This window comes from Leucoraja erinacea, chromosome 35 (assembly GCF_028641065.1).
Source record: "Leucoraja erinacea ecotype New England chromosome 35, Leri_hhj_1, whole genome shotgun sequence".
In the NCBI taxonomy this organism is placed as follows: domain Eukaryota; kingdom Metazoa; phylum Chordata; class Chondrichthyes; order Rajiformes; family Rajidae; genus Leucoraja; species Leucoraja erinaceus.
Window position 1 is genome coordinate 7775351 of NC_073411.1, and position 25099 is coordinate 7800449.

A 25099-nucleotide genomic window follows, 5' to 3' on the forward strand; every position below is an offset into this window, starting at 1 on the left:
ATCTGTTCATCATTAATTGTTCATAAATAACTGAAATAATATTGCTACGTGCGATTACAGTTGCCAGGGGTAAACGGGACGAAAAAGGTTGGGAACCCCTGGTCTATAACATTATAAGCAAGCCCACTGCTCCTTAACGTTCTTTCCAGCTTATGAATTTCATATATCAGTAAACAGAACACTTTAAATCCCAAATAATATTGCTGGCAAGTGCAAAGTCTCAGTGAAAAAACCCTTGTAGATTAAAATTAAAATTCAAGCTTGTCGACTTAATCCACGTATTTAACTTTTAAAACATAAATCTCACCAATAGCTGATTCAGTGCATCATCTGCAGCAGATGTAAACAGCAAGGAATGTCTACGAGGTAAGCGTACATGCCACAATAATAACTAGCCTTATTGGAACCAGAATTGTCAATCTAATATGTAACAAATGGGAACAATTTTTATATATTAAGGCTCTAGAGAAACACTGAAAAATTTCTTACCTTAGCAGAAGTACCATTATGTTTTAAAATGCCATTTCTGCCAACCTCCAGTTGCATTTGCAGAAAAGTTCAGACAGTTTAGTACAGTTTAGAAACAAATTAGTTAGCTTCATTTCTCCTTTTCTGATTTTGTGCAAGGATTTCCCCCAATATCATTTGTGCCTCAAATTCCATCAATTTTAAAACACACTTTTTGTTTTCTAAAAATAAAAATGATTTCATCTCTTACATTTCTGTACAAATCCAATGTTAATAAGATGTGATTTATTAGCTCTAGATCCCCACCTGTCACCACACCTCCTCTCCCTAGTTTGCTCAGTGTCAGCCACTCTCAATCAGCTCAGCAGAGATTTAATATAAAGCAGTCTCTTTTGATACCCGGTTTAACTCAACCATCGAGAATATTCCAAGAACTGTACTACTGTGACATTTCTAGCAGTATCTTCCCAGCATCTTTAACTGGGATTTGTCTATCACTAAGTTTTGTACCATGATACAAGGTGGTGAGAAAAAAGGGTGAGATGCCAGATCTTTTTATTTTTTGTCTTAACTGCAAGCTAATGGAGGTATATTTAACTTATCTATCCAGATTGAAAGATGGTTCTCAGAATTGTGTCCCGTCTTCCAAATCTTTGTGTGGTTACGATAACTTTAAAGGGTACTTTGACAGTGATTGCAGTTCATTCTGTACCAAGAACCTGGCTCTGCTTTGCACTTCTACCAAGTAAGGGGTAAGCTATGATTGTAAATTAAACTATTTGCTGTTAACTAGGTCTCGCTAATGCACATGCACCCTTCAACTCTGTACCACCAAGTACTGGGGTTTTATCTTTCTCCACCCAAGTGACTGAACCAAAATAGTCTGGACTTTATTCCCTTTTTCCATGTATCTGTACACTGTGGACGGCTCGATTGTAATTGTGTATATAGATTTTTCCGCTGACTAGTTAGCAGGCAATAAAAAGCTTTCCACTGTACCTCGGTACATGTGGCAGTAAACTAAACTAGTCTATCGCTTCTGACGACAGTGTCAATATTTCAAGTCTCATTATTGCCAGCTTGTCCCATAAATTGAGCATGCAAGCACAGACATATCAGGAACTTCAGCAGCAGGGGGCATCAGCAACAAAACCAAAGGAGATTAACACACATACAAGATTTATTTTAAGATATATGCATCAAACATTATTTATTGGGAAAATGAATCACTTGGATACATTACACTGTGAAGTATAGATACAACGTCGTCATCAGCAAGACCCCCCTTTAGACACTAGAATCTGTACAAAAATACTCTGATTTGTAGCTTTACTCTGCTCAATAATGCTGCAAACATTCACTCTTCTGCACCATTTAATGCAAACTACTGAGAAGCATGCCAATATGTGTTCTGATTGCAGAAACTAGAAGCTGGAGTATCTCTCCTTCAGGGGGGTTTGCACAAGCCTTGAGTTTTTACAGCAAAATTGCGTTTTGGCCAGAAGGCCGCGATGAAATCTGGGAAGTTGGGAGGGGCAGGGGTGAGATTGCATGTTACATGTTGCGCCTCTGCGACTTCTGGAAATATACTTAACACAGGACGGGGGTTTTGCCTGGCAGTGTCACACCATGTGTGATAGCTTACACGCTTAGGCAGCATTAAAACAGAAACAAACCCTCAGAGGGAAAAAATATCAAAATAAAGTAGGTGCACTCTAAATGTCTGATATGGACGCAGTGTTCCATGTGGTGAAAGAGAAATGAAACACAATCCGTGTGAACAAGTGTGTACGTTATGTGTATAGGTGTGCAAGGGGAGAGTGTGAGCGAGAGGGTGAGCAAAAGGGTGAGCGAGCAGGAGACCATGAGAGAGAGAGAGGAGTGAGAGAGAGAGAACAAGAGGGCGATAGAGTGAGAGAGAGCAAGAGAGAGAGCGACACCGAGAGAGAGAACAAGAGGAGAGAGAGAGAGAACGAGAGAGAGAGAATGAGCGAGAGAATGAGAGAGCAAGAGAGATACTGAAGCTTTGAAAATCACAGTAAAATCAAAGCAAATCAAAGCCTCTTGAAGCAGTTATATAATTGCTGTCCTAGTTTTGTTACAAAACCAGTGTAGAGTTTGGTACTTGCACTGATCTCAGTAGATCCTTTAAATGAAACCTTTTTTTAAATTTTAATTAAACCACAGCACCTCCCTTGGTTCTGAAAGGTGCATGTAACAACAGACATCACATTACACTAGAATTGCACAATACTGCAGCTGGAATAACAACTCACAATTGTATATTTTTACTCGTATGAATATAAAACCAAAGAGGGAGAAAAGACTGATCTTTAAGAAACCTACTTGATAATCCACAATGATTAGAAACTACAGTAATACAGGTTGCATAGGTTGGCGACACATCAACCTTTAGAGTGAAGAGACAGCATTTTTACAGGCAGTTCACATGTACATTATTTCAATTGGGAATCAGAAAAGCAAAATTAGTTCTGTTGGAAGCAAAAAGAACATGGATATAAGTACAGGTTACATAGATAAGACTTTGGTTACAACAAGATGCACATTATTGGTTACAAGAGAAATGCAGCTTAGTGCAGGGTTTGAAGGAATGTAAATAATCAGAGCAGAAAATGTCATTATTTGTTAAAACAAAAGAATGCAAACATCAAATGGCATGAACGTATTCTGAACTGAAAAAAAAAGAGCTTTATAGCTATAGAATTAAGCTATCTGGATACTGTCACATAAGAAACTCATACTTCAGGAATTTTTCAGTACAGGAAAGCTCTGTCTCACGAGGCTTTTCAAATTGAGAGAGATCAAATGTGCAACATACTTTCCACGGATACATATTGTGATCTCCAAGTTCCTGTCATTTTAATGTGGTGGGCTGTTCTGGAATTTATTGTGCCAGCTGGTAGGAACTCAGTGGTGTGCCAATATCAGCATTGCTCTGTGGACCGGCCAACAGTGAGATTTTGAGCAACACCCTGTTTCCTTTGCAGCTCGTTCCCCACAGCTGGACAAGGGAGCTGGTGAGATGTAATGCATTGCATAGGAGAAAACAGAAATATGTATGCACTGGTTCATGGTCGGGAATTTAAACAAACTTACACTTGCAGCAGCAGAGATTGGCACATGGGATGTTCAAACAGATAGCAGTTGAGTGGCCAGTGATTTGGCTGCTGTTCATATCAATGAGGCCAGGGGGGAAATCTATCTGTGTCAGGACCAATGCAAGACTTTGCTCCACATAACACATTGTGGATCTAATCCACTATCACCTATTTTAACAGTGCCAATACATAGGTCAGCATGCATATTGTGGAGCAGTGCTGTAAACCAACATTATCGGCCTGATCTGACGAATGCATCATTTGGTGCATTGCAAGGGCAAGCAAGCTTTGAAGATTCTGACTGTATGAAGTGTGAAGGTACAGAAGCCATTTTCATACATTTCAGCTATACCGCCTACCCTGTCAAAGCATTGTTCAATGACACAAGCCACTGTTATATTCAACTTACATTTTGCTTAGTGTGCCACTTTGACCGTACTGTTGGGAATACATGTTTTCCATGCTACTTTAAAAAAAACCCCAACTAATTACATTTTAGCAGACAGAAAACACCATATATTACAATTGGTATGAAGTAAGTGGTGGAGTATAACATAGAGGATGCCCATTACCCTTTCTCTCAACTACCTGGGAGACAATACAGGAGCTTGAGAGCACACACACTCAGAACATCTTCTCTCTCCACTGCTGTCAGACTCCTGCACTAATTAAATATTATACACCCGCTTCCCGGGGGGTGCTGCTCACATACTATTACTCTTAAATCGTTATTCCATTATTGCACTTTAGCGTTTTTTTGCATTAATTCAGATTGCACTAGTCTGCTGTTTTGCATTTATTTCATTTTATTTATTGTTATATCTATCATTACCATGTATACTTTTTACTCTATGAGCTTCATGCAAACAAGGGATTATATTGCACCTTGGTGTATGAGACAATAAATTAATCTAATGTAATCTATTTATAGATTTTGATAACATTTATTTCACTGCTTGCAAATGCTGAAAATATAGTCACGTATTATATAAGTTTACACATATCTCAGAGTCATCCAATTGGGTTGGCCAAGGCCGAGTAAAGAGGTGGGTGGGAAGGACAGTTGAAGGAAGCAAATGCTATGAGTGAAATAATTAAAATCCAATACTGGAGAGGAAGTCATACATCTGCCAGGGAGCATTCATTGCTAAATTTATTTTTGAATTTCAAATCTGCACAAACAACACACATGTGGAGTATACCATTCATGAACACGACACTTATCTATTGTTCCCTAGTGGTAGATAATACACTGTGTATATTATATGCAGTGTACAATACATAGGTAAATGGGGATGGTCAGCAGGAAGTCTTGCTATAATATGCTATTAGCTACCTTGGTCTGGTCATTTTTTAAATATATACGAGAACATCAGGAAAGACACACTCCCGTCATCATCCTCAAATAATACATATAAATAGTCTTATACTACATGACCAATTGGCAAAGCCAAGAGATGCCCTTGCACATTATTTGGAGAGGAACCCATTGGAGACTATTCTGGAAAAGGTTTTGTCTTATGAACACAAAATATATTTTTTAAAGAAGTTGTTTGGTTAATTCATGAAGTAAAATCTTGTGAGACATTAAGCACTGAAACTTTCATGAAGCCTCGCATAAGGTTATTTAATTAACTGGAGCCTTGTTGAATGAGTTGGAACTTTTATACTCGTTTAGGCAATGGCCAAAATTTTAAAGAGGATGTCCCCAAGGGTTGGTGCCAGTATAATTGGTACATTTGATAAGTGTGAGATAAAAGAAGAGCAAAATCTAAACCAAACAAATTAAGCTCACCACTTTATTAGGTCACAGAAAGGTAAATGACATTTGGCCGAGGTAAATGTAATATTGAGTGTGGTCGAATCACCTCAGAACATTGCCACAACATGAATTCATCCTGAAAGGAGCTAAGAGGAAATGAAAGGTAGACACAAAATGCTGGAGCAACTCAGCGGGTCAGGCAGCATCTCTGGAGAAAGAATGGGTGACGTTTCGGGTCGTGACCCTTCTTCAGACTGACGTCAGGGGAGGGGGCGGGACAAAGATAGAATATAGTTGGAGACAGTAAGACTAGTGGGAGAACTGGGAACGGGGAGGGGATGGAGAGAGCAAGCAAGGGCTGAAGTTAGACAAGTCAGTGTTCATACCGCTAGGGTGTAAACTACCCATGCGAAATATGAGGTGCTGTTCCTCCAATTTGTGCTGGGACTCACTCTGACAATGAAGGAGACCCAGGACAGAAAGTCCTGGGTCTCCTTCGATTGGGAATGGAAGGGGGAGTTGAGTGTTCTCTTCCGATGGGAATGGAAGGGGGGAGTTGAAGTGTTGAGCCACCGGGAGATCAGGTAGGTTAAGATGGACTGAGCGGAGGTGTTCAGCGAAATGATCGCCGAGTTAGCACTTGGTCTCACCGATGTAGAGAAATTGACACCTGGAACAGCGGACACAGTAGATGAGATTGGATGAGGTGCAAGAGAACCTCTGCCTCATCTGGAAAGACTGTTTGGGTCCTCAGACAGAGTTGAGGGGGGAGGTAAAAGGACAGATGTTGCATCTCCTGCGGTTGCAAGGGAAAGTACCCGCGGAGGGGGTAGTTTGGGTGGGAAGGGACGAGTTGACCAGGGAGTTTCGGAAAAAATTATGCCTGTGTTATTTGCACAAAGCATTGAATGTTCACAATTAATAGAGAATCGGTGGCAAATGCAAACAATGCAACAGCGATATTTATAACTGATGAAGGACACCATTTTGTCATTGTGCAGATCTTTGGTTAAATGCATCAAATACAGTGAGCGTCTAATACATCTCTGGTCCCCTCACATCAAGGAGCTGGCTAAAAGTTCATAATACAGTCTGAGGAAATGATTCCTCACATAAAGATACGGATTAAAAGAACTGGATCTACTTCTTGTCAAGCAAAGGCTTATACATCAACTAATAAGAGGTTTAGTCAGTTGTGAAAGGGATAGATTTTGTGCCAAATTATGGAGGATTCCAGTTTGAAAGATTGGAGAGGAGACTGGAAAGGAAACACACAAACTGTGCAACTTTAGTAATGGACAACTCTGTTCCCTCTATAGGTTGTGACTGGAACCAGTGTTGTGTTTTATTGTACATGAGTAAATATTCCAAGTACATATTATCTCTTTGAACAGTTGTTTATCACTCAAGGGTGTCAGGAACAGTGGGTAAGGGCAGGATAGGTTTATTTTAGTAGGTTTATACAATGGTCTGGCTCTGTCTGCCAATTTGTATGTGCTATTATACAAAGCCATCAATGAAAGCTCTCCTTCGTACTAGTGGATTCCTGTGCATCTTCCAGATTACCTGTAATACCTTGCAAACATGGATAGGTGATCCCAAAATGTCACTTATCCATATTCTTCAGCGATGCTGCCTAACCCACTGAATTACCCCAGCACTTTGTGTCCTTCTTTAGTAACCAGCATCTGCAGTGCCTTGTGTTTCCATCACATCTATCACATTCTCTTATTTTAACATTAATGGTATCCTCTAGAGGACCCTTCGAAGTTACTGTGTGTGCAGGATTACGAAACGGTGCCAACACAAACTTACACCAGGCTATTCTTTCAGAATCCATTTTTCATTGCTTCAAACACATTTCATACAATAACAGCTATTAAAGCCATGCGGACAATTTTGAACCAGCTGGAATTGGGCAAACAAGGGAGGGGGGGCATAAATAAAAAAATTGTTGGCCCCACTTTAATGATGACAATTGTGCTTAAAATAATTTTTAATTGACAATAACAATCTGAGGAATATGAGAATTGACGTAAAAAAAAAATCAACTTTCACAGATAGGCACTTCCACTTACGGTGCATGAAAATGCATGAAGCAGAATAGAGTTCTCCCAGCAAAGTTCCTGCCACATTTGCACATTTAAGCAGCCACAGGAAGTGTAATGAAATCCACAGCTACAGACTTGTATTAACCAGAGACTAGCACAAAAGTCAGGCATTTACATTTCTGAACTCCCAGATGACAACACAAATTTCAACAAAACAGCTCAATTATCATCAACAAGGCTCCTCCAGTGGCTAAACTGAACAGCCACATACTTTTATTTCCTCACCTGTTTAATGAGAGGTGGATTGCTATTGATAATCATCAGTGATCCCATTATTTTTTAAGTATATTGTGATTTACCTAGGTCAAAAAATTATTTATATAGGTTATCAATGATAAATGTCCCTATTGGAGAAAGGAAAATAATTGGAACATATCTCATTGAACCTTTTCTGCCATTTCCAATCTTGAACACAATGTACTTGTTGGTAATGACAAAGGAAGCCAAAACAAACCTAGAATCCTAGACACAAAGAGCTAGAGTATCTCAGCGGGTTAAACAGTATCTCTGGAGAAAAGGAATAGGTGACATTTCGGGTTGAGACACTTAAGGTTAAACTTAAGGGCGATTTTTATTTTTCTCTGAACACTTATATGCTGCTACAATTTTTTAAATTTCATTTCAACATTTCACTTCCGTTGCACTAAATTACTGACAGAAATTCAAGTTGGTTTATTGGGATGCAACATGTTCCATCTTTTTAAATAGAGGTGTTGATCATAATTCCACTGGGAGAGCCAAGATTCCAAGGACAAAACTGAGGCATTGAACTGGTAATGGGCCACAACGGCATCCTTTGTGATTTTTCAACATGTTGAAAATCCTGCGGCGATCAGAAAGACGCTAGGACTGTTTGGGTGACTGAGGAGACGACTCACGACCATACAGGCGACACCCCAGCGACAGCCTAGTCAGTCGCCTGTAGTCGCGTTAAAAAATTGCCTAAGTGGGACAGGCCCTTAAGTGGCTGATTGTCCAACCATCAGGGTCATTAGTATGGTCCAAGATCACTCTGAAGCTATATCCCTGTTAGGTTTGAACCGGGTGGATGAGCAGGTAAAGTAATTTATAGGGTAAAGGACAGACATCAGGAATAAGAAAATCACGTCCTTCCAAACCTCACACTGAAACAAAAAAATGGGGAAAATGTTCACGGCAAGAGAAAAGGTTTCAGCTCTTCAATCTTCCAAAGAAAGCGCACTAAGCAATGTATTATACTGGAGGTGACAATATCATGAAGCATGATCTTTTGAAAGTGGAAGCTAGTGAAGTGGAACACAAGGAAATTGGGAACTCTATTGCTTTGACTACTGACTATTAAATTCTATTATTACATTGGATGTCTCAACATGATCGCCTATTAAATCTTCCAAACACCGCCAACTACAGAAATGAAACCTCCCTTCAAGCTTGTCCATTCATCTTTTGCTTTCAACATAATTTCACCGACACTACTTCAAGGAAGATCAAGGAGATTAGACAGCTGGTACAATGTGCAAACAGGAGACAAATGAAATCAAATGGCGAGAAATATGAAGTTATATTTTGGTAGGAAGGAGAGGGTGTACAATTTTAAAAGACCACAAGAACAGAGCCATTTGAAGGGGGAGGGGGGAGACTATGTGCATCCTTCACTGAAAATGAAGTTACATTAAGAAGGAGGTCAAAATTATACAAGATATATAAAATCACGAGAGGCATAGATGGGGTAGACAGTCAGAACCTTTTTCCCAGGATGGAAAAATAAAATACTAAAGGGCATAGCTTTAGGATGAGATGGGCAACGTTTAAAGGATAAGGGTTTTTTTTTTACACACAGAGGGTGCCCGGAACGTGCTGATGTGTTGGTTGAAGCTGATACATTTAAAAGATTTTTAGAGAGGCATATGGATAAGCAGAGAATGGTCAGATATGAGTTATGTACAGATAAATAAGTGCTGTTCTTGGCATCATGTTCAGCACAGACATTGTGGGTCGAAGGGACTGCTCTTGTGCTGAACTGTTTGATGTTATATTGCAATTTTACAGATCCAGTGGTTATTTTTTAACTGATCTATGTTCTATGTCCATCCTGGGCTTTATACAAATCAGCAATGGAGTCAAAGAACAAGAAAGGCATAATGAAGCATGGGTGGCTACAATTGGAGTACTATATTGAATTCCTGGTGTCAGGTGAGAAAGTTTCAGAGAGAGGATGGAGGACAGATTAACCAAACTGATTCTCGGCATGAAAGACATAATGAAGATGGGGACTAAAGAAACTGCAGATGCTGGTATTCTGAGCAAAACACAAAGTGTTGGAAGACCTCTGAGTTCCTCCAGTACGTTGTGTTTTGCTTATGTTAACGATGGCGCAGTCTACATGAAAATGGGGAGGATACTTACGAGATGTGGTACAGGTAATTACCACCTTGAAAGCTGTAGATTGAATCAAGGAAAATAAACTGTTCTCATTGGCAAAGGGGTAAAAAACTGGGGAACACTGAAAGAAGCTGATTGTCAAAGAAACGGGCAGTGACATGAGGATTCAAATATATATATAGCATGTGGTTTGGATTTAGAATACATTACATTTGAAACTACTGCCACTACTAGGTAGAGTCAAACAGACTGGATAAGTATCCAAAAACAAAAGATTTTGGAGGGCTGTTGGGAGAGGATGTGGAAATTAGACTTGTGGAACTGTTCTTGCATAGAACCTGAATGGCATGTCAAATAGTTTCCTTCCATATTGTAACCATTCTATGATACAGTAATATTTGATAGAAAACACAGTGCATGAACTAATAAGAGCATTTCTGTACATGAATGAATAATCTGTAGGTTATGCCCAAAATTATATTTCATTCCTCATATTTCTTTAAAAATAATTTAAAGTTTTCATTTCATCCAATCTTGATGATCAGTTTCATTTTCATCCAGTCAAATCACAATTTTTCTCTCAAGATGGCCTCATCTTAAACCCTTCAGTGACAACTACCTTCAATGATCTTGGTTAACTTTGACAACTGTGTTTGTTATGTGTTCTATCTCACATCTATCATTACTTCCTGCTTTTGCCTTGAAAGCAGCCAAGAGTTGGTTTAAATTGACATATGTACCAAAAACAGAACGACTAAATTCTTACTTGCAGCAGCATAATAGGTCTGTAAACACAGTACTCATAGATAGGAACGCTCACCCCACCCCCCCGTCATTCCCTCTCCCATCAGGCAGAAGATACTAAAGCTTGAAAATGCCATATTCAAGAACAGCTTCTTTTGCTGTTATCAAACTCTTGAATAGACCTCTCATTTGTTAGGGCTGAGTTCTCAATGTTTCAATCTATCTCATTACAGCCCTTGCACTTTTCAAAAAGATGTGCACTTAATCTATAGCTGCAATACTCTATGCTGAAATCTTGTTTCTTTTCCTCATTTGTACGACCTGATGTATTCATGTCTGGTTTGATTTGCTTGGACCATGGGCAAAGTTTTTCACTGTATCTCGGTATACATGACAATAGTAAACCAATACAGTACTAATTCAAACTTTAACATCAATCCTTCCCGCTTATAAAATCAGAGCTGGAGAACAGTTCATAACGAGAGACTTCGACAGTGACTAATGTAAAAGGTACTGTTCACACTGAATCTCCAATCTGTGCCCAGGGTATATAAGCAGGTGAAAGGTAAAAATCTAGTCTTACTGCTCTGGTGTCTGGCACTTGGAAACTCTGGAGTTACTGCACCAATCTTTCACAAAAGAGCCACCAAAATTAAAGAGGGATCGTACAGTTCTATGAGGATACTAGGCATCCAGGAAGGAAAATTGGACAATTTATCAGGACCAAACTTTTCATTGTACACACTGAGGAAAGAACCCAATATTACTTCAAACAGAAATCCTGGTCCTCCTCCTAACACACAATAACACTGATGAGAGATAAAACTGTACCTTAATTGGTACACGTGACAATAAAAGACCTTTGAACTCCACAGATCTGCAGAGGCACTGTGTGATAGTGAATTTGATCATTGAATCATCATAATCAGTCACATTTTGAACAGTGTCAACATTTACAAGATTACATCAGTTTTGGATAACAAGGCACAGCTTGCCTCAACACAGTTGGCTATATGCTGACACTGCTTCATTTTAAACCACTTAATTTACAGAATTACTCAATAACTTATTTTTATTTAGATCTATATTTAGATTTAATGGAACTTCAAAGGCCAAAAGTCTCACCTGCATTTGATGACAGGGAGGGCAAAGGGCACAGAGTTTTGGAATACTCCATGCAAGTCACAAAACACTACATGGCATTCGAGATAAGAATGCAAGGAAGTAGGGCAGCAACCAAAATTCTTGACTATTATTAAAATCCTATTTCTTCATAAGATTCCAATTTGTATTAAGAAATATAATCCACTGGGTAGTTATTTAGATCCAAATTTCACAATGTGCCCCTACACTCTGCAGATATCAACCTCCACCACTACATCAACAATTCCTATTTGGCAGCTCTTTGTTATAATTTTGTTTTAATTGCATCAGGAAGAGTTTTCAACTTCCTCAGTGAGTCGGTGTTGAATGTAATCTTTCTATGTAATACAAGGATGGGTAGATTGGACTTTCAGAGAATTTCAACATACATCAAGTCCAGATTTGCCCATATCACAGCTACTTCCACTTTATAGGGTTAATATATTTCAGAGTTTTTTTTTACCTGACTAAATCCACAGATTTTGTCTGTGGAAGGGCTAATAGTGTCAAGTGCCTAATAATTTCATCAAAGCAGGGACACACTCAACAATATACTGACATTAGTAATTGTACATCACTCTAACACTGTTAGTTTTTGACATGTACTGTTCAAAACTTGCAGTTCGATACAGAAACCATACAAATGATATTCCTGTATCCAACAATACCGTCAATGACTTGACCTGTTAAGAGAAAGCATTCCAAAAAGATCTATTGATTTTGCTAGTAAATACCCCACTCATTTTTCCATGAAAATAAATAATTTAACAGTATGGAAAAGCAAAACCAAGTTTGCTTAAAAGTTGGGATCAGGACAGAATGCACTATTGTGTTTTGTACACTGAATTCTGTTAAATTAATTAATGCCTATCTACCCTTTCTAGGATTTTGCAGAATTTACTTTGAAAAAGACACCATCTTAATAATCAATATGACCGTACTTTTGCTAAAATGGCAAAATTATATCAATTTCAAAGATGAAAGAAAATGTCAGAAAGGTCATGCTTATTAGACAGGACACAATGGCAAGATAGCAAAATGAAAATGCAACCTATTTCCTCAGTCAATGAAACCTTGTCACAGATTGCATGGACAATCCAGAGGGAGATGCAAATGGCGGTGCAGAGGGCTGCTGAATTTAACGTGCTTGCTGGGCCATCCTACAGGTCTATCAGTTGATCCACAAGCAGTAAAGACCTAGCTAAGTTGGGAAGACTGGATTCAGAGCTCCCACTGTTGTTTCTAGAATGGCCACCTGGAAGGGTAACACAAATTGATTTATGTCAAGAAGCACTGGGTTACATAATCACAGGTGTAAGACAGTACATGAGTGAAAAAGGCGATATAAATTTCTAGAGATTTTATTTGGCCTTCTATGCTATTATTCAAGGGCATTTGTTTGTATTATGGGTTAGACAAAGGGGGGGGGCAACAATATTTTCAAAAATTACTTTAAAAAAAAATCACAAATTTGATCCTTCCTTATTGTGCTACAACAGACCTGTTTTACAATGCAAGCTTTTCTTTGTAATTCGAAATGTGATACAGTTACGTCAGCCCGTGGTATTATATAGCATGTCCACTGGAAGCTATGCTCTGAGTATAAGCATTCAGAGTGTATTTTCAATTACGCATTTGGGCTAAGGACTGTATCATACACATAGTCTCTGATGCAAATGATGTGTTTTTCCAAATGTGCACAGAAATTATTTTCAAACTTCACATAAATTTAAGACACCTGCTCTGGAAGATTAAACAAAATGGCCACGAGCATGGGGAAGGCTTTAGAAAAGCAATTTTTTGGGAAATAATTTTATGCATGGATTATTTCAAAGTAGATTTGACTGCTGAGTAAATTTATACTGCTAGAAAAACAATGTTAGCTTAGAATAGGCTGGAAATGTGCAAAGCTGTGACATCAAACTTAATTGCAACACTCTCAATACAAAGATTGAAAAAAATATAATTGTACTGAACTCAAAGTAATATCTTCAAATGCGTGACGATATTACCATTCCTATTCGGTTTGAGAGGATGCAAGATTCATGCTGCCTCCTCTAATTCTGTATTTCCAAAATGACTCATGTTCATATTGCATTTTAAACAACCTCAAAATGTCCCAAAGGGTTTTGTAGCCAACGAAATAGCTTTTTACAGTTAAAATCGTAGAATTGTACTGTGCTGGAATAGGCCCTATTGGCCCACCTTGCTCTTGCCAACTGTGATGCCTTTCTACGCTAATCTCATTTGAATGCATTATACCTGTATCTCACTGTGCCTTTCCTATTTAAGTACCTGCCCTAATACAACCAAGTTTCAATAATAAGGCTGATTTATTTACACCCTCACCTGCTTGCTCTGCATAAAATATTGGTAGATTATTCATTCATTCAAAGTTTTACCGTTTCTCGGTGCTGTTCAAAGAAGAAGCCACCACTTATGTGCCTTTGCTCTGTTTTGACACCGCAGGCATCGAATATTTAATTATAGCAACATATTCCACATTCAAGCTCAGACTATAACTGTATCTTCATGTTCATGTCATAGGTACAGAATTAGACCATTCGACCCATCAAGTGCACCGCCATTCAATTATAGCATCTTTCCCTCTCAACCCCATTCTCCTGCCTTCTCCCCATAATCTTTGACACCCTTACTGTTCAAGAGCCTATCAATCCCTGCTTTAAAAATACCCAAAGGCTCGGCCTCCACTAACGTATGTGGCAATGAATGTCACAGGTTCACCAGTCTCCAGATAAAGAAATTCCTCCTCACCTCTTTTCTAAAGATGTGTCATCTCCTTTCTAAAGCTACAGCATTTACTTTCAACAGCTTGGGTGGATCTGTGGAAGAGCCAGTTTCTGAAACCAGCTGGCTTTCTTTGCATTTAGCTGCATTTTCTCACCCAAGAGACTCACTATTCTTGTTTCGGAGTGTTTGGGTCAGTTTGACCTTAAAACTATTTGTTCTGGTCGTGTTAAAGATCATAATACATCAACAAAATGATGGATTGGTGGTCATGGGTGTGGTGGTGGAACAACATTATAATCAGCTTAGAAACAACAACAATGACAATGAATGTGGGAAAGGGAGCCAGCTGGAGGGGTGGACTAACTCAATGTTAATGTGACTATCTCTTGTGGAAAATTATCCTTTCTAATTATATGTTCTATATAACAATTTTAAATACGACAACTTTCTGAATATGGGAAAAAATGAATTACAAGGCATTCCCAGCCATTAGAAAATTGTGCATTATAAGACTTGATAGAAGAATATACATTTATGAGAGGCATGGATAGGGTAGATAGTCAGAACCTTTTTCCCTAGGGTGGAAATGTTCAACAGTAGAGGGTATAGCTAGAAGGTAAGTGGGGGAAAGTTTAATGGAGTTGGGCCAGGCAAATTTTTTTTTAAACATAGAGAGTGGTGGGTGTCTGGAACGCACTGTCAGGGGTGGTGGTGGGTGTCAGGGGTGGTGGTGGATACTAATGAAATAGTGGCATTTGGATAAGCACCTGGAAGTGCAGGGAATAAAGGGACATGGATCGTGTACAGGCAGATGAGATTAGTTTAACTAGGCATCATGTTTGGCACAAACATTGTGGGTCGAAGGACCTGTTCCTGTGCTGTACTGTTCTATGTTCTATGTTCTATGCTATAACCCTAATCTTACAGCCTAGTGCATTACCTTGACAAATACTTCAATACAATACTGAACAAGTGCAGCACTTGTGGGCACACTTTTATTTGAATCTAAGGTGAAACTGAGACCATATTTTTCTATTTGCCACGGCATTAAAGTATCTTTTTAGCCATTTAAACAGCAGGCAAGTTCTTAAAATACCCAAACCAATGCTTATTCCTCAATGATCATAAGCAAAGACAACAGATCAACTGAACTACCTGTTTGTGGTCGTTCCTTTACTTCATAACTTGCACTTTTGAAAGTCGGAGGAATGTGACCAGCTGCGGTCATCTTTCTAATAGTTGCCAATTTGCCATGGACTCAAAACAGCTGACTGGTCTCCTTCTCTACCGTTAAAGTTACTCTGAATTTAATTCAATGGCTCCAGCCAGAAATCTCCACAAACTTCTTTTGCTACGCCCCACTTTAGTGTAATTGTTGTCACATTTTCCCCAACCACCCCGCCGCAAATACATATTCTCTTTGTGTTAATGAATTATTATTGTATGATTGTATACACCACACTCGTCCCTTCAATAGGAGATGGGAAGAGGAGAAAAAGCCAACTCTCAGTTTGAATAGACTGCATAGAATTTTGGGACATCACAAGGCTGAAAAAAAATGCTATATAAATCCCTGGTGTGATGAGCAGAATCTGGAGCCAGTTGAGAGGAACATGGGGCGAATAAAAATGGGATTTGTACAAATTGTGAGGAAGTTATTTGGACAAGATTAGTTTTATTGCTTGATTTTCAAAAAGAACTAAAGTGGGACGAAGAGCCTGTTTCCAAGCTATAAAATGGCAAAGTTGCACGATTAAGACTTAAACATTTGTGTAGTTATAGCTGTGGAAGAGGATTGTGTGATTTATATGTGAATTCACAAAGATTAGAACTACTAAAGCAAAGCTTGCATTATTTTCTTCCAATGATGGTTTTGTGGAAAGTGCACGAAATATCAAAAAAGGGGGAGGGTCAGACAACAGCAAATGTTCCATTCAAATCCTTACCTTGTGAATTTTTTGACAACACAGGAATGGGGTCAAATTCATCATCTTCCACTTTGTCATTTTTAATAGAAAGATCAAAGTCTGAGATGAGGTTAGTATCCTCTGCAGCATGTAAAAGGGAAGCATTGATAATAAGAAGCAAGATTTTTGTGAAAGAAAAGTTAAATATAAACAGAATGCAGGATTAAGTTGAGCAAAGTTAGTTCATGTAAAAAAGATATTTTACCATTTATATATAAACTTTTGATCAATTTGAGCCAACCATGTGACAATGAACAGGACAGTGTAGAATATGCCAAAAACAATGCACCAACCAAAAGTTGCATTTCTATGTTATATGCTTATCTGTTTTTCAGAATGTTGAGGGTCAATGATTTGATAACTAATTTCTTGACAAGTACCAAATTTGCATGACAGTTTTGTTTAACTTTCTCCCTCTCTCTCTCTCATGCCTCCACCTCTTGCAGTGAGCAACAAATAACTTCACTTTAATAAACACTACAGCTTTATTTTCCACCTTTATTTTAAAAATGTCTGACTTCAAGATACAAGGCACACAGGTGAATATCAGGAACAACCTTCTCTCGAACTCTATGCTAGACTGCCACTTAACCCGTTGAATACTGCAGTTTCTAAAATATCTCCTTAACTCTTGTAACAGGAGAACACAACATCTTGCATGTTTATTGTAGTAATCCAAAGTGGGGGAAGGAAAATAATTCATTAAAATACTGGACCAGAACTTGTTGCCAACAAAGTGTTTAAGAAGGAACTGCAGATGCTGGAAAATCGAAGGTACACAAAAAAGCTGGAGAAACTCAGCGGGTGCAGCAGCATCTATGGAGCGAAGGAAAAAGGCAATGTTTCGGGCCGAAACGTTGACTTTTTCCTTCGCTCCATAGATGCTGCTGCACCCGCTGAGTTTCTCCAGCTTTTTTGTGTACCTTGTTGCCAACAAGTTGGTCCATGCCGACCAGCGCACATCAACACTATCCTGAACACACTGGGGACAATTTACAATTATACCAAGCCAATTAACCTATAAACCTGTACGTCTTTTTGGAGCGTGGGAGGAAACCGGAGTTCCCAGAGAAAACCCCCGCAGGTCACGTGGAGAACATACAAACTCCGTACAGACAAGCATCCATAGTCAGGATCGAAGCCGGGTCTCTGGCGCTGGCTGCAACTCTACCTCTACGCCGCCATGCCGCCCCCATGCTCAACCCAATACTGTGAACCAACTATGGAGTGAGATAAAGGATATTGTGATTGACTTCAGGATTGACACATTCAGGCACACATTCGACTGCTGGTTGCGGGAGCTTCGATCGCCGCGACCGCGGGAGAATAAACAGGAAAATTGGACTTTTTTGCCTTCCATCACAGTGGGGAATGTAGGGAATCCACTGTGGTGGATGTTTGTGTTAACATTTATGTAGTTGTTGCTTTTTTTTCCGTATGGCTGTATGGTAATTTGCATACAATTGTATCTTAATTGGTACATGTGACAATAAAAGACCGTTGAAACCTTTGACACATTGAGGGCGTCAAAGTAGAGATGGTTAAAAGCTTCAGATTATTAATAATAAATATCACCAGCAATTTGGTTTGGACCGGCCATACCGAAGAGATGGCCAAGAAAGCACACGAACAGCTCTACTTCCTTAGAAAGCTTTGGAAGTTCAGCATGGCCCCAACAATGCTCACAAACTTCCACAGATGAACCTAAGGAAGCATTTTATCTGGATACATCATAGCATGGTTTGTGAACAGCTCCATCCAATGCCGCAAGAAATTGCAGAAAGTTGTCGACGTGACCTCTTATCCATTGACTCCATCTACACTTCACGCTGCCTCGGCAAGGCCACCGGCATAATCAAGGGCCAGTCTCCCTCTTTGTCCCTCTCCCATCTGGCAAGATGTACAGAAGTTTGAAAACACATACCTCCAGATTGCTTCCCAGCTGTTATAAGACAAATGACCAGCTAGAGAGAAAGATCCTCACCTTCCATCTACCTCATTGGAGACATTCAAACTATCTTGAATCGGATTGTATTGGACTACCTTGCGCTAAACGTTATACCCTTTATCCTGTATCTGTACACAGCGGATGGTTTGATTGTAATCATGTGTAATATTTTTGCTGGCTGGATAGCACGCAACAAAAAGCTTTGAACTCCACCTCGGTACATGTAACAATAATAAACTAAACGACAGAAATTTACACAAATCGAATGGCAAACAGGTCCAGTTGAATTTTGAGCCAATTTTATTCAACCATTTTCAGCAAGATTTAAAATCAAAGTGTCCAGAATCAAATTGATCATTTTGCAAGGATGAGAAATGTAGAATCGATAGAACAATATCTGATTTTAGCTATCAACTATTATGGGCCACACGTTCCTATTAAGGACTTCAGTGCAGAAAATCCAGAAAATCCATCTGCACACAGGTCCATAGAGAATGCACCAATAGGAAACAAATCTATCTTGTGAAAAGTGCTCCTTTCAATTCAAACTATAATGTACGGCTGTTTTATGATTAAAATAATAATGAATAAAAGCCCACCCACCAACACATTCAATGCAGCCTTTCTTTGACAGCTGTGAGCGACAAATAAAAATCACTTAAACTTAAAAAACTATGGCAAAAACACAACTCTCATTTTAAATCAATAACTTGGTAACCATAGAAACACCTTGTTTTCTCTCTCACAAGCCAATAGTTGAACATTGGCTTTAATTTTGTTTAGAGTTTCTATTGTGGAAGTTTAAGCATTTTATCCCAATGTCTTTTAAAATTAAAATTACTTTTCAATACTAAAATAGGAAAGTGTACTTGGAAACATTTTTTTAAATATAAATGTGTTAAGAGTAAAATAAAACCATGGAGCGGAGGGCAAGCAAAAGAATGGAAAATAATATATTCGCAAGAAAAAGAATCAATGCTGAGAATTACCACTAAATGGAAACGATTATAACTGGACACAGGACACTTACCTTGCTTCACCTGCCCAGATGGAACTACAGGAGAAAATTCATCAATAATTTCAGTCACCGGGTTAGAGAGGAGAGAGTAGTCAAGAATGGAGTCCTCCCCAGTGAGAGAGTCTGAGCAAGGTTCAGCAGTGGCAAGTACAATGCGGGGAAGCAGAAGGAGGATATACAGCAAATGATTAGTAAAACATTATAAAATCTTACATGATGCTTACAAAAACTAATTTCTCCATGCAAGTCTACCCCGTAAAATCATCATATTTAATTACCCCTTTAAAACACTTTAACCTCAGGGCAAAAGGATAGGAATGGTTTAGAGGGATATGGGCCAAATGCAGGCAGGTCTGACGAGTGAAGATGGGGCATTTTGGTCGGCATGGGCAAGTTGGGCTGAAGGGCCCGTTTCCTTGCTGTATGACTCTATGAAAAGATTCTTTCAAAGTAACAAAAAATATAATTAAAAACTGTAAAATTTGACCTCTATGATTTTCTTCATCTAAACACGTTCCACTATTGAACATTTCTGAAAATGGACTTCATAATTTTCAGAAACGTGATACTCAGCATTCTGGAGAATTCAATTATAATTAAACATAACAGATGCAGTGCCTGACATGGCACTGACATAATGCCAGTGCACTGTTCTTTCACATATTCCCTGACTAAAGCTCATTTCAAAAATTGATTCACTGTCATATTACATGTATTATATCAGTTCAATGTCCCAGAGGGTTTGCACAAACACAATTGTAGTTTCATTGGAAAGGACTCAATTTCTAGCAATTTTTTTTAACACCACTTTTGGAATTCCACTGTAATTCCAAGTTTGCCGTGGAATATATGCTTTAGTTAAACGCTGGGGGGATGTTGGGGTGGAAAAGACCTTGCTTTTGATAAACTTATCTGCTGCTGATGTAAATACATAGTAACCCCATGTCTCATATTACAGCTTCTCAGCTTGGACATCAAGCTGCAGTATAAATTTACTGTAAATCTACACCCATGTTTGGGATTGATTTTGCCGGTTCAGTTTACTCGGTGCTGCTCAGCAACACAAGGTAAGCTCTGCACTGCGTGGAACGTGGAAACTCAAAATGGAAGAACCAAACCTGTTACAAGGCAAGGCTACTTTTATTTTCACTACACTACAGACAGGAATGTAATAACTAAAGACATAATTTGAAGAACTAGCTACAATTGTAATGTTTGAACCATTTTATGGCCTCCATAACCTAACACATTAACACGTTTCTATTTTTCTCCCACCACCAACACTCTAACACAATTACATCCTGAAAAGTAGTGATCACTACAGTACACTATGCTACAGAAGAAGGACATTATTCTCTCTTCAAAGAACAATCTTCATTGGTTATACACCCCCAGTTAATTATTTGTATCCTTGCAATTACTTTTGCCTCAATATTTATACAACTCCCTTCCTAAACCCACAATCAAATCTATATGAATTGCCCCATCCAAATTCCAATTATTCTAATGGAAAATTAACTTTTTCCTCACATGTCTGAGGAAATTATCTCACCTTGCCGTATAGCTTCGTAACATATATATATATATAAAACATGGATTATTCAGTAACGTCTATTTAAGGAGCACTGGGAACAGAAACATCTTTAACGTCTCCGAATAAAAGCAAGAACGTATCAAGAATGAATGGAGAGCAGTTGTATATTAACCTGTCACATCGCAGCGCCGTCAAGAAACATTACCAGCAGAACTTTTCAACCAACCCTCGTATTGGCTATAGCGCTAACATTGTCAATATCCTCCTGTTCAATATCATGTCAATATCCTCCTGTTCAATATCATGTCAATATCCTCCTGTTCAATATCATGTCAATATCCTCCTGTTCGATATCATGTCAATATCCTCCTGTTCGATATCATGTCAATATCCTCCTGTTCAATATCATGTCAATATCCTCCTGTTCAATATTCATGTTCAATATCATGTCAATATCCTGTTCAATATCATGTCAATATCCTCCTGTTCAATCAGTTATCAGGTGCTCTTTCCCATGTCTTATTCTCTGGTTAGCCTGAATGCATCCCTTGAATAAAGACCATCCAGATACTGTATGTTAAACTATTAACCTAACAAATTAAACAGAAAAAGTTGGAAACTTAAGGCAGCTAAGAAAAACAAAGTTTCAGGTTGAAGGTAGACACAAAATGCTGGAGTAACTCAGCGGGTCAGGCAGCATCTCTGGAGACAAGGAATGGGTGATGTTTTAGGTCGAGACCTTTCTTCAGACTGAAGGGTCTCGACCCGAAAAGTCACCCATTCCTTCTCTCCAGAGATGCTGCTCGACCTGCTGAGTTACTCCAGCATTTTGAGTCTACCTTTGATTTAAACCAGCATCTGCAGTTCTTTCCTTCACATTCAGGTTGAAGGTCTTTGTTTAAATTCCATCAGTGCTTCAGTATTTATTTCGGATTTTAAGTACAGTTATTCATTGTGTCATTTATTCAAATCCCCACCATTGATTCAAGAATAAAAACTGTACAACGTAAATATTCCATAAAGGCCATCTTCTGGCTTCTCGCTAAAAAACCCATGAACCAGAACAAAGGGGAGGAAGAAGAAGGAGGCAAATTGCAGTAAAGTGCACATTACCAGGAAACGGGAAGAGGGTGGTAGATCTGTGGATTATATCCCAATTCAATTTTTTTTAAACTAGAATAATTTGCCGATTCAAAAAAAAAACAATGTGCAAATTATTTGGGAGCCTAACAATGTTAGGTGCTGATGTTAAATGCAATGAGTATACCAACCTGAGGAGTTTATAACGGCCACGGCACCCAAAGCTTCCACTTGCAGTGGTGCCAGTTGCTGAGTCTTTGTAGACTCAAATCCAGGTATGAGATTTCCCACCACTACCTCAGCATTTCCTTTTGATTCAGGGCACAAACAAAGAATTAAATGCAAGCAGACAATTGAAAGAATGTTAAGGTGCATCAAGAAAACAGCCAAGCTGCCACAGAGCGTGAAGGTAAATGGGCAAAGCTTTAGATAATTCTACCCTTCCATATTATACTCTACGATAATAAGCCCTTAACTCTTTGTAGTATTGATGGGGACTTAGACATAGCAACTAAATTCCTTCAGATTATTCTCAAAGAAAGTTTAACTGAAGTACTTTGAAAGAAATTAAAACTAAAATTACTTAATCTCATTAGGACTGTACATCAGAATTATGTTTCAGTCTATAAATAGAATACTGAGCTATTCACAATAATTCACATTAAAGCTGGTGGAGTAGAAAATTAGGATTCTGCAATGTGCCATGACTCAGTGACACATTTCAACAGAATTCAGAATGAACACAATTATGATGGGGCAAGCAAAATGTTGCCAAACAAATATTAAAGGCAAATAATGTAGGTGTCATAGGAACAACACTTGAATGCATTGTTCGCGCTTTTCCCCCCCAGAGCTCTGCCAAAATAACTTGGGTTTTCCCGTTGGATAATTGGTATCACTGCTTGAACAAATCAACTGATCAATAATGGACAATTTTTTTCTTGTCACAAACAGGATTCAGGCAAATGAGAAGTTGCAGTCATGGGTCTGTTAACTAGGAGATCCATTAAAATGCCAACGTAACGCAGGCATACCCTGTTGCAGCTGGGAGTTTCTTGAGGCAGTTACAGACACATTAGAAAAAGGCACAGACTGTCACACCACAATCACCATCCACTATAGAAAAATGCTACATGATGGAACAGGGCAAGAAGCTGACACGATAAACAACTCACAATGTATTGTGACAGACAGAAACACAAGCAGAGTCAATGGAAGTGTCAAGAATAGGAACAAGAGAATTTTCAACTCCAACCCCTAAATACAAATGTCAGGCATTTTACACAACTGATTGGGGACCAATTACTGATGACTGGATGTATAGACCAAAGTCATTGCCATATGACAGTGTTACAATGCCCTACCAACGCGACAGGGTTCATATCATTTTGCTGCCATAACCCCCTCTTTTGCTTTTAATGTGTGTACCGTACTGGTGAGAATGCACCAAATTTTCACACTGAAAATGCCAAATAAAGGGGCCCTTAAATAGATAATTTTTAATAAATAGTGGGAGACTTAGAACAAATATTCACCCAGGACGCCAACTTTGTGTACAATGTGTTATAATCGTGATTTATAAAACATTGATTTTTACAGGATCGCAAAAAGGGGCTGAAACTAACAGTTGAAAATACTCCAGATTCCTATAAGATGGTCATGCATGCTGAGAACAATACACCCAGATATTTTTTATTTTACCATTGATATTATCCTCATTACTCCCAAAGGGGTCAGCAAGAGATAGAAGGTCAGGAAGCAGAAAGGAAGTCTCAGGGGACTTCAGACCCTCTATGAGCTTTTCTGCATCAAGAGGTGAAGGAGAGAACAATGAAAACGGATATAATATGAAATGCAAGCATAGAGTAAAAAATAACTGTCGTTCAGCAAAAAATCAAATTACATAACACAGGTTAATTGAGGGATTCGCACCAGCTCACAAGCCGTAAAATACTGAGCAATCTGGAAGTCACTAATTCCCAAAGTGTATGTTGCAATTATGATTCAAATAGTTTCAGGCACAACTCCTCCTAAGATGTAGTCTGCTAGTTTCACAGTGGATATGCATGAAAAGATGTGAATGTTATAAAAGCCTATCAAGAGATAATATTTAGATGAATAATTTGACAATAAAATCGCAGGTTTTTATTTTGCACTGAAAATCCAGTAAAGTCCAGGAACACAGTCCCAGCATGAAAATCCTGTAGTTCTACAAATATAAATTTCACTTATAAAACCGCTGGCTTTGGCATTGAGCTCTTATTACTATGCAAAGCATTAGTTAAAATTCCAGGATAGTGGCATATTCAAGAATTTTGACCTTCACCCAGGTTGTCAACATTTTATAATAATTTACAAAACACTGATTTCCACAGGATCTTTAAAGGGTTCTGAAACTAACAGCTTAGGAAGGAAAGGCATAGAGGGAGGGAAATGGCGAAAGAAATGTGTTCCTGCCATTTTATTTTCATCAATTCAACCTCCATGTAATAGTGACGTATCACAATCTTTCAGGTTTTAAATCAGAGGAGACAGACGGTGACAATGGTATATCCATGTGCAGTGGGTGCAATCTTAATAGTAGATTACCATCCAGTGACTTCTACTGTAAACTACTGATATTGTTCCTTTAATACTTAGTGCATAGATCTATCACAGAAACTCCTCAGTGCAACCTGCCCTGCTTTGATGACCAGTCATTTGACTACTCAACAATAGGTGATGGGAGATTATAGTCTCGCAAATGTGATATTACATTTGCTTCCCATTATTGTCTTGCAACAAGGAGCAGGAATCCTTGTTGATCTTCCACTGGTATTCAAACTATGGATGCCAACTGAACTACAATACAGAAAATAAGTGAAGGACTACCATTGCATATACTGCAGGCACTGGAACCCATAGACGAGTTCTCAAAGCATCCATACAATTCAAGGGCCCCAAAATATTTCTGAAAAAGATTGAAACAATTCCATTTCTAACATCCTTTTTCAGAAATAACATGTTCCCTTATTCTTCTCAGAAATCAATATAACTAAAAACGTTTAATAATGTGCTTAAAACTGCTCTTTTCAAACAATCTTCCAATGGTTC

The 25099-nt window shown here is 38.6% G+C and overlaps 1 protein-coding gene across 10 annotated transcripts in view; it reads right to left on the reverse strand.

The window, feature by feature from the left end:
- Positions 1 to 25099, reverse strand: part of aak1b (AP2 associated kinase 1b) — a 96792-nt gene that overhangs the window by 7068 nt on the left and 64625 nt on the right. For 2 of the 10 annotated variants that reach the window (XM_055662213.1, XM_055662218.1), the window contains 3 exons: positions 23708 to 23809; positions 22198 to 22314; positions 19405 to 19515 (listed from right to left, as the gene is read on the reverse strand). The exons of 2 other annotated variants lie outside the window; for them this stretch is intronic. In XM_055662213.1, coding sequence (XP_055518188.1) covers positions 19405 to 19515; positions 22198 to 22314; positions 23708 to 23809 — 330 coding nt within the window. Of the gene's footprint in view, positions 1 to 1630; positions 12964 to 16405; positions 16508 to 19404; positions 19516 to 22197; positions 22315 to 23707; positions 23810 to 25099 lie in introns of those variants that run through there. 6 more of the 10 variants (XM_055662214.1, XM_055662216.1, XM_055662217.1 and 3 more) reach the window with 4 other exon arrangements.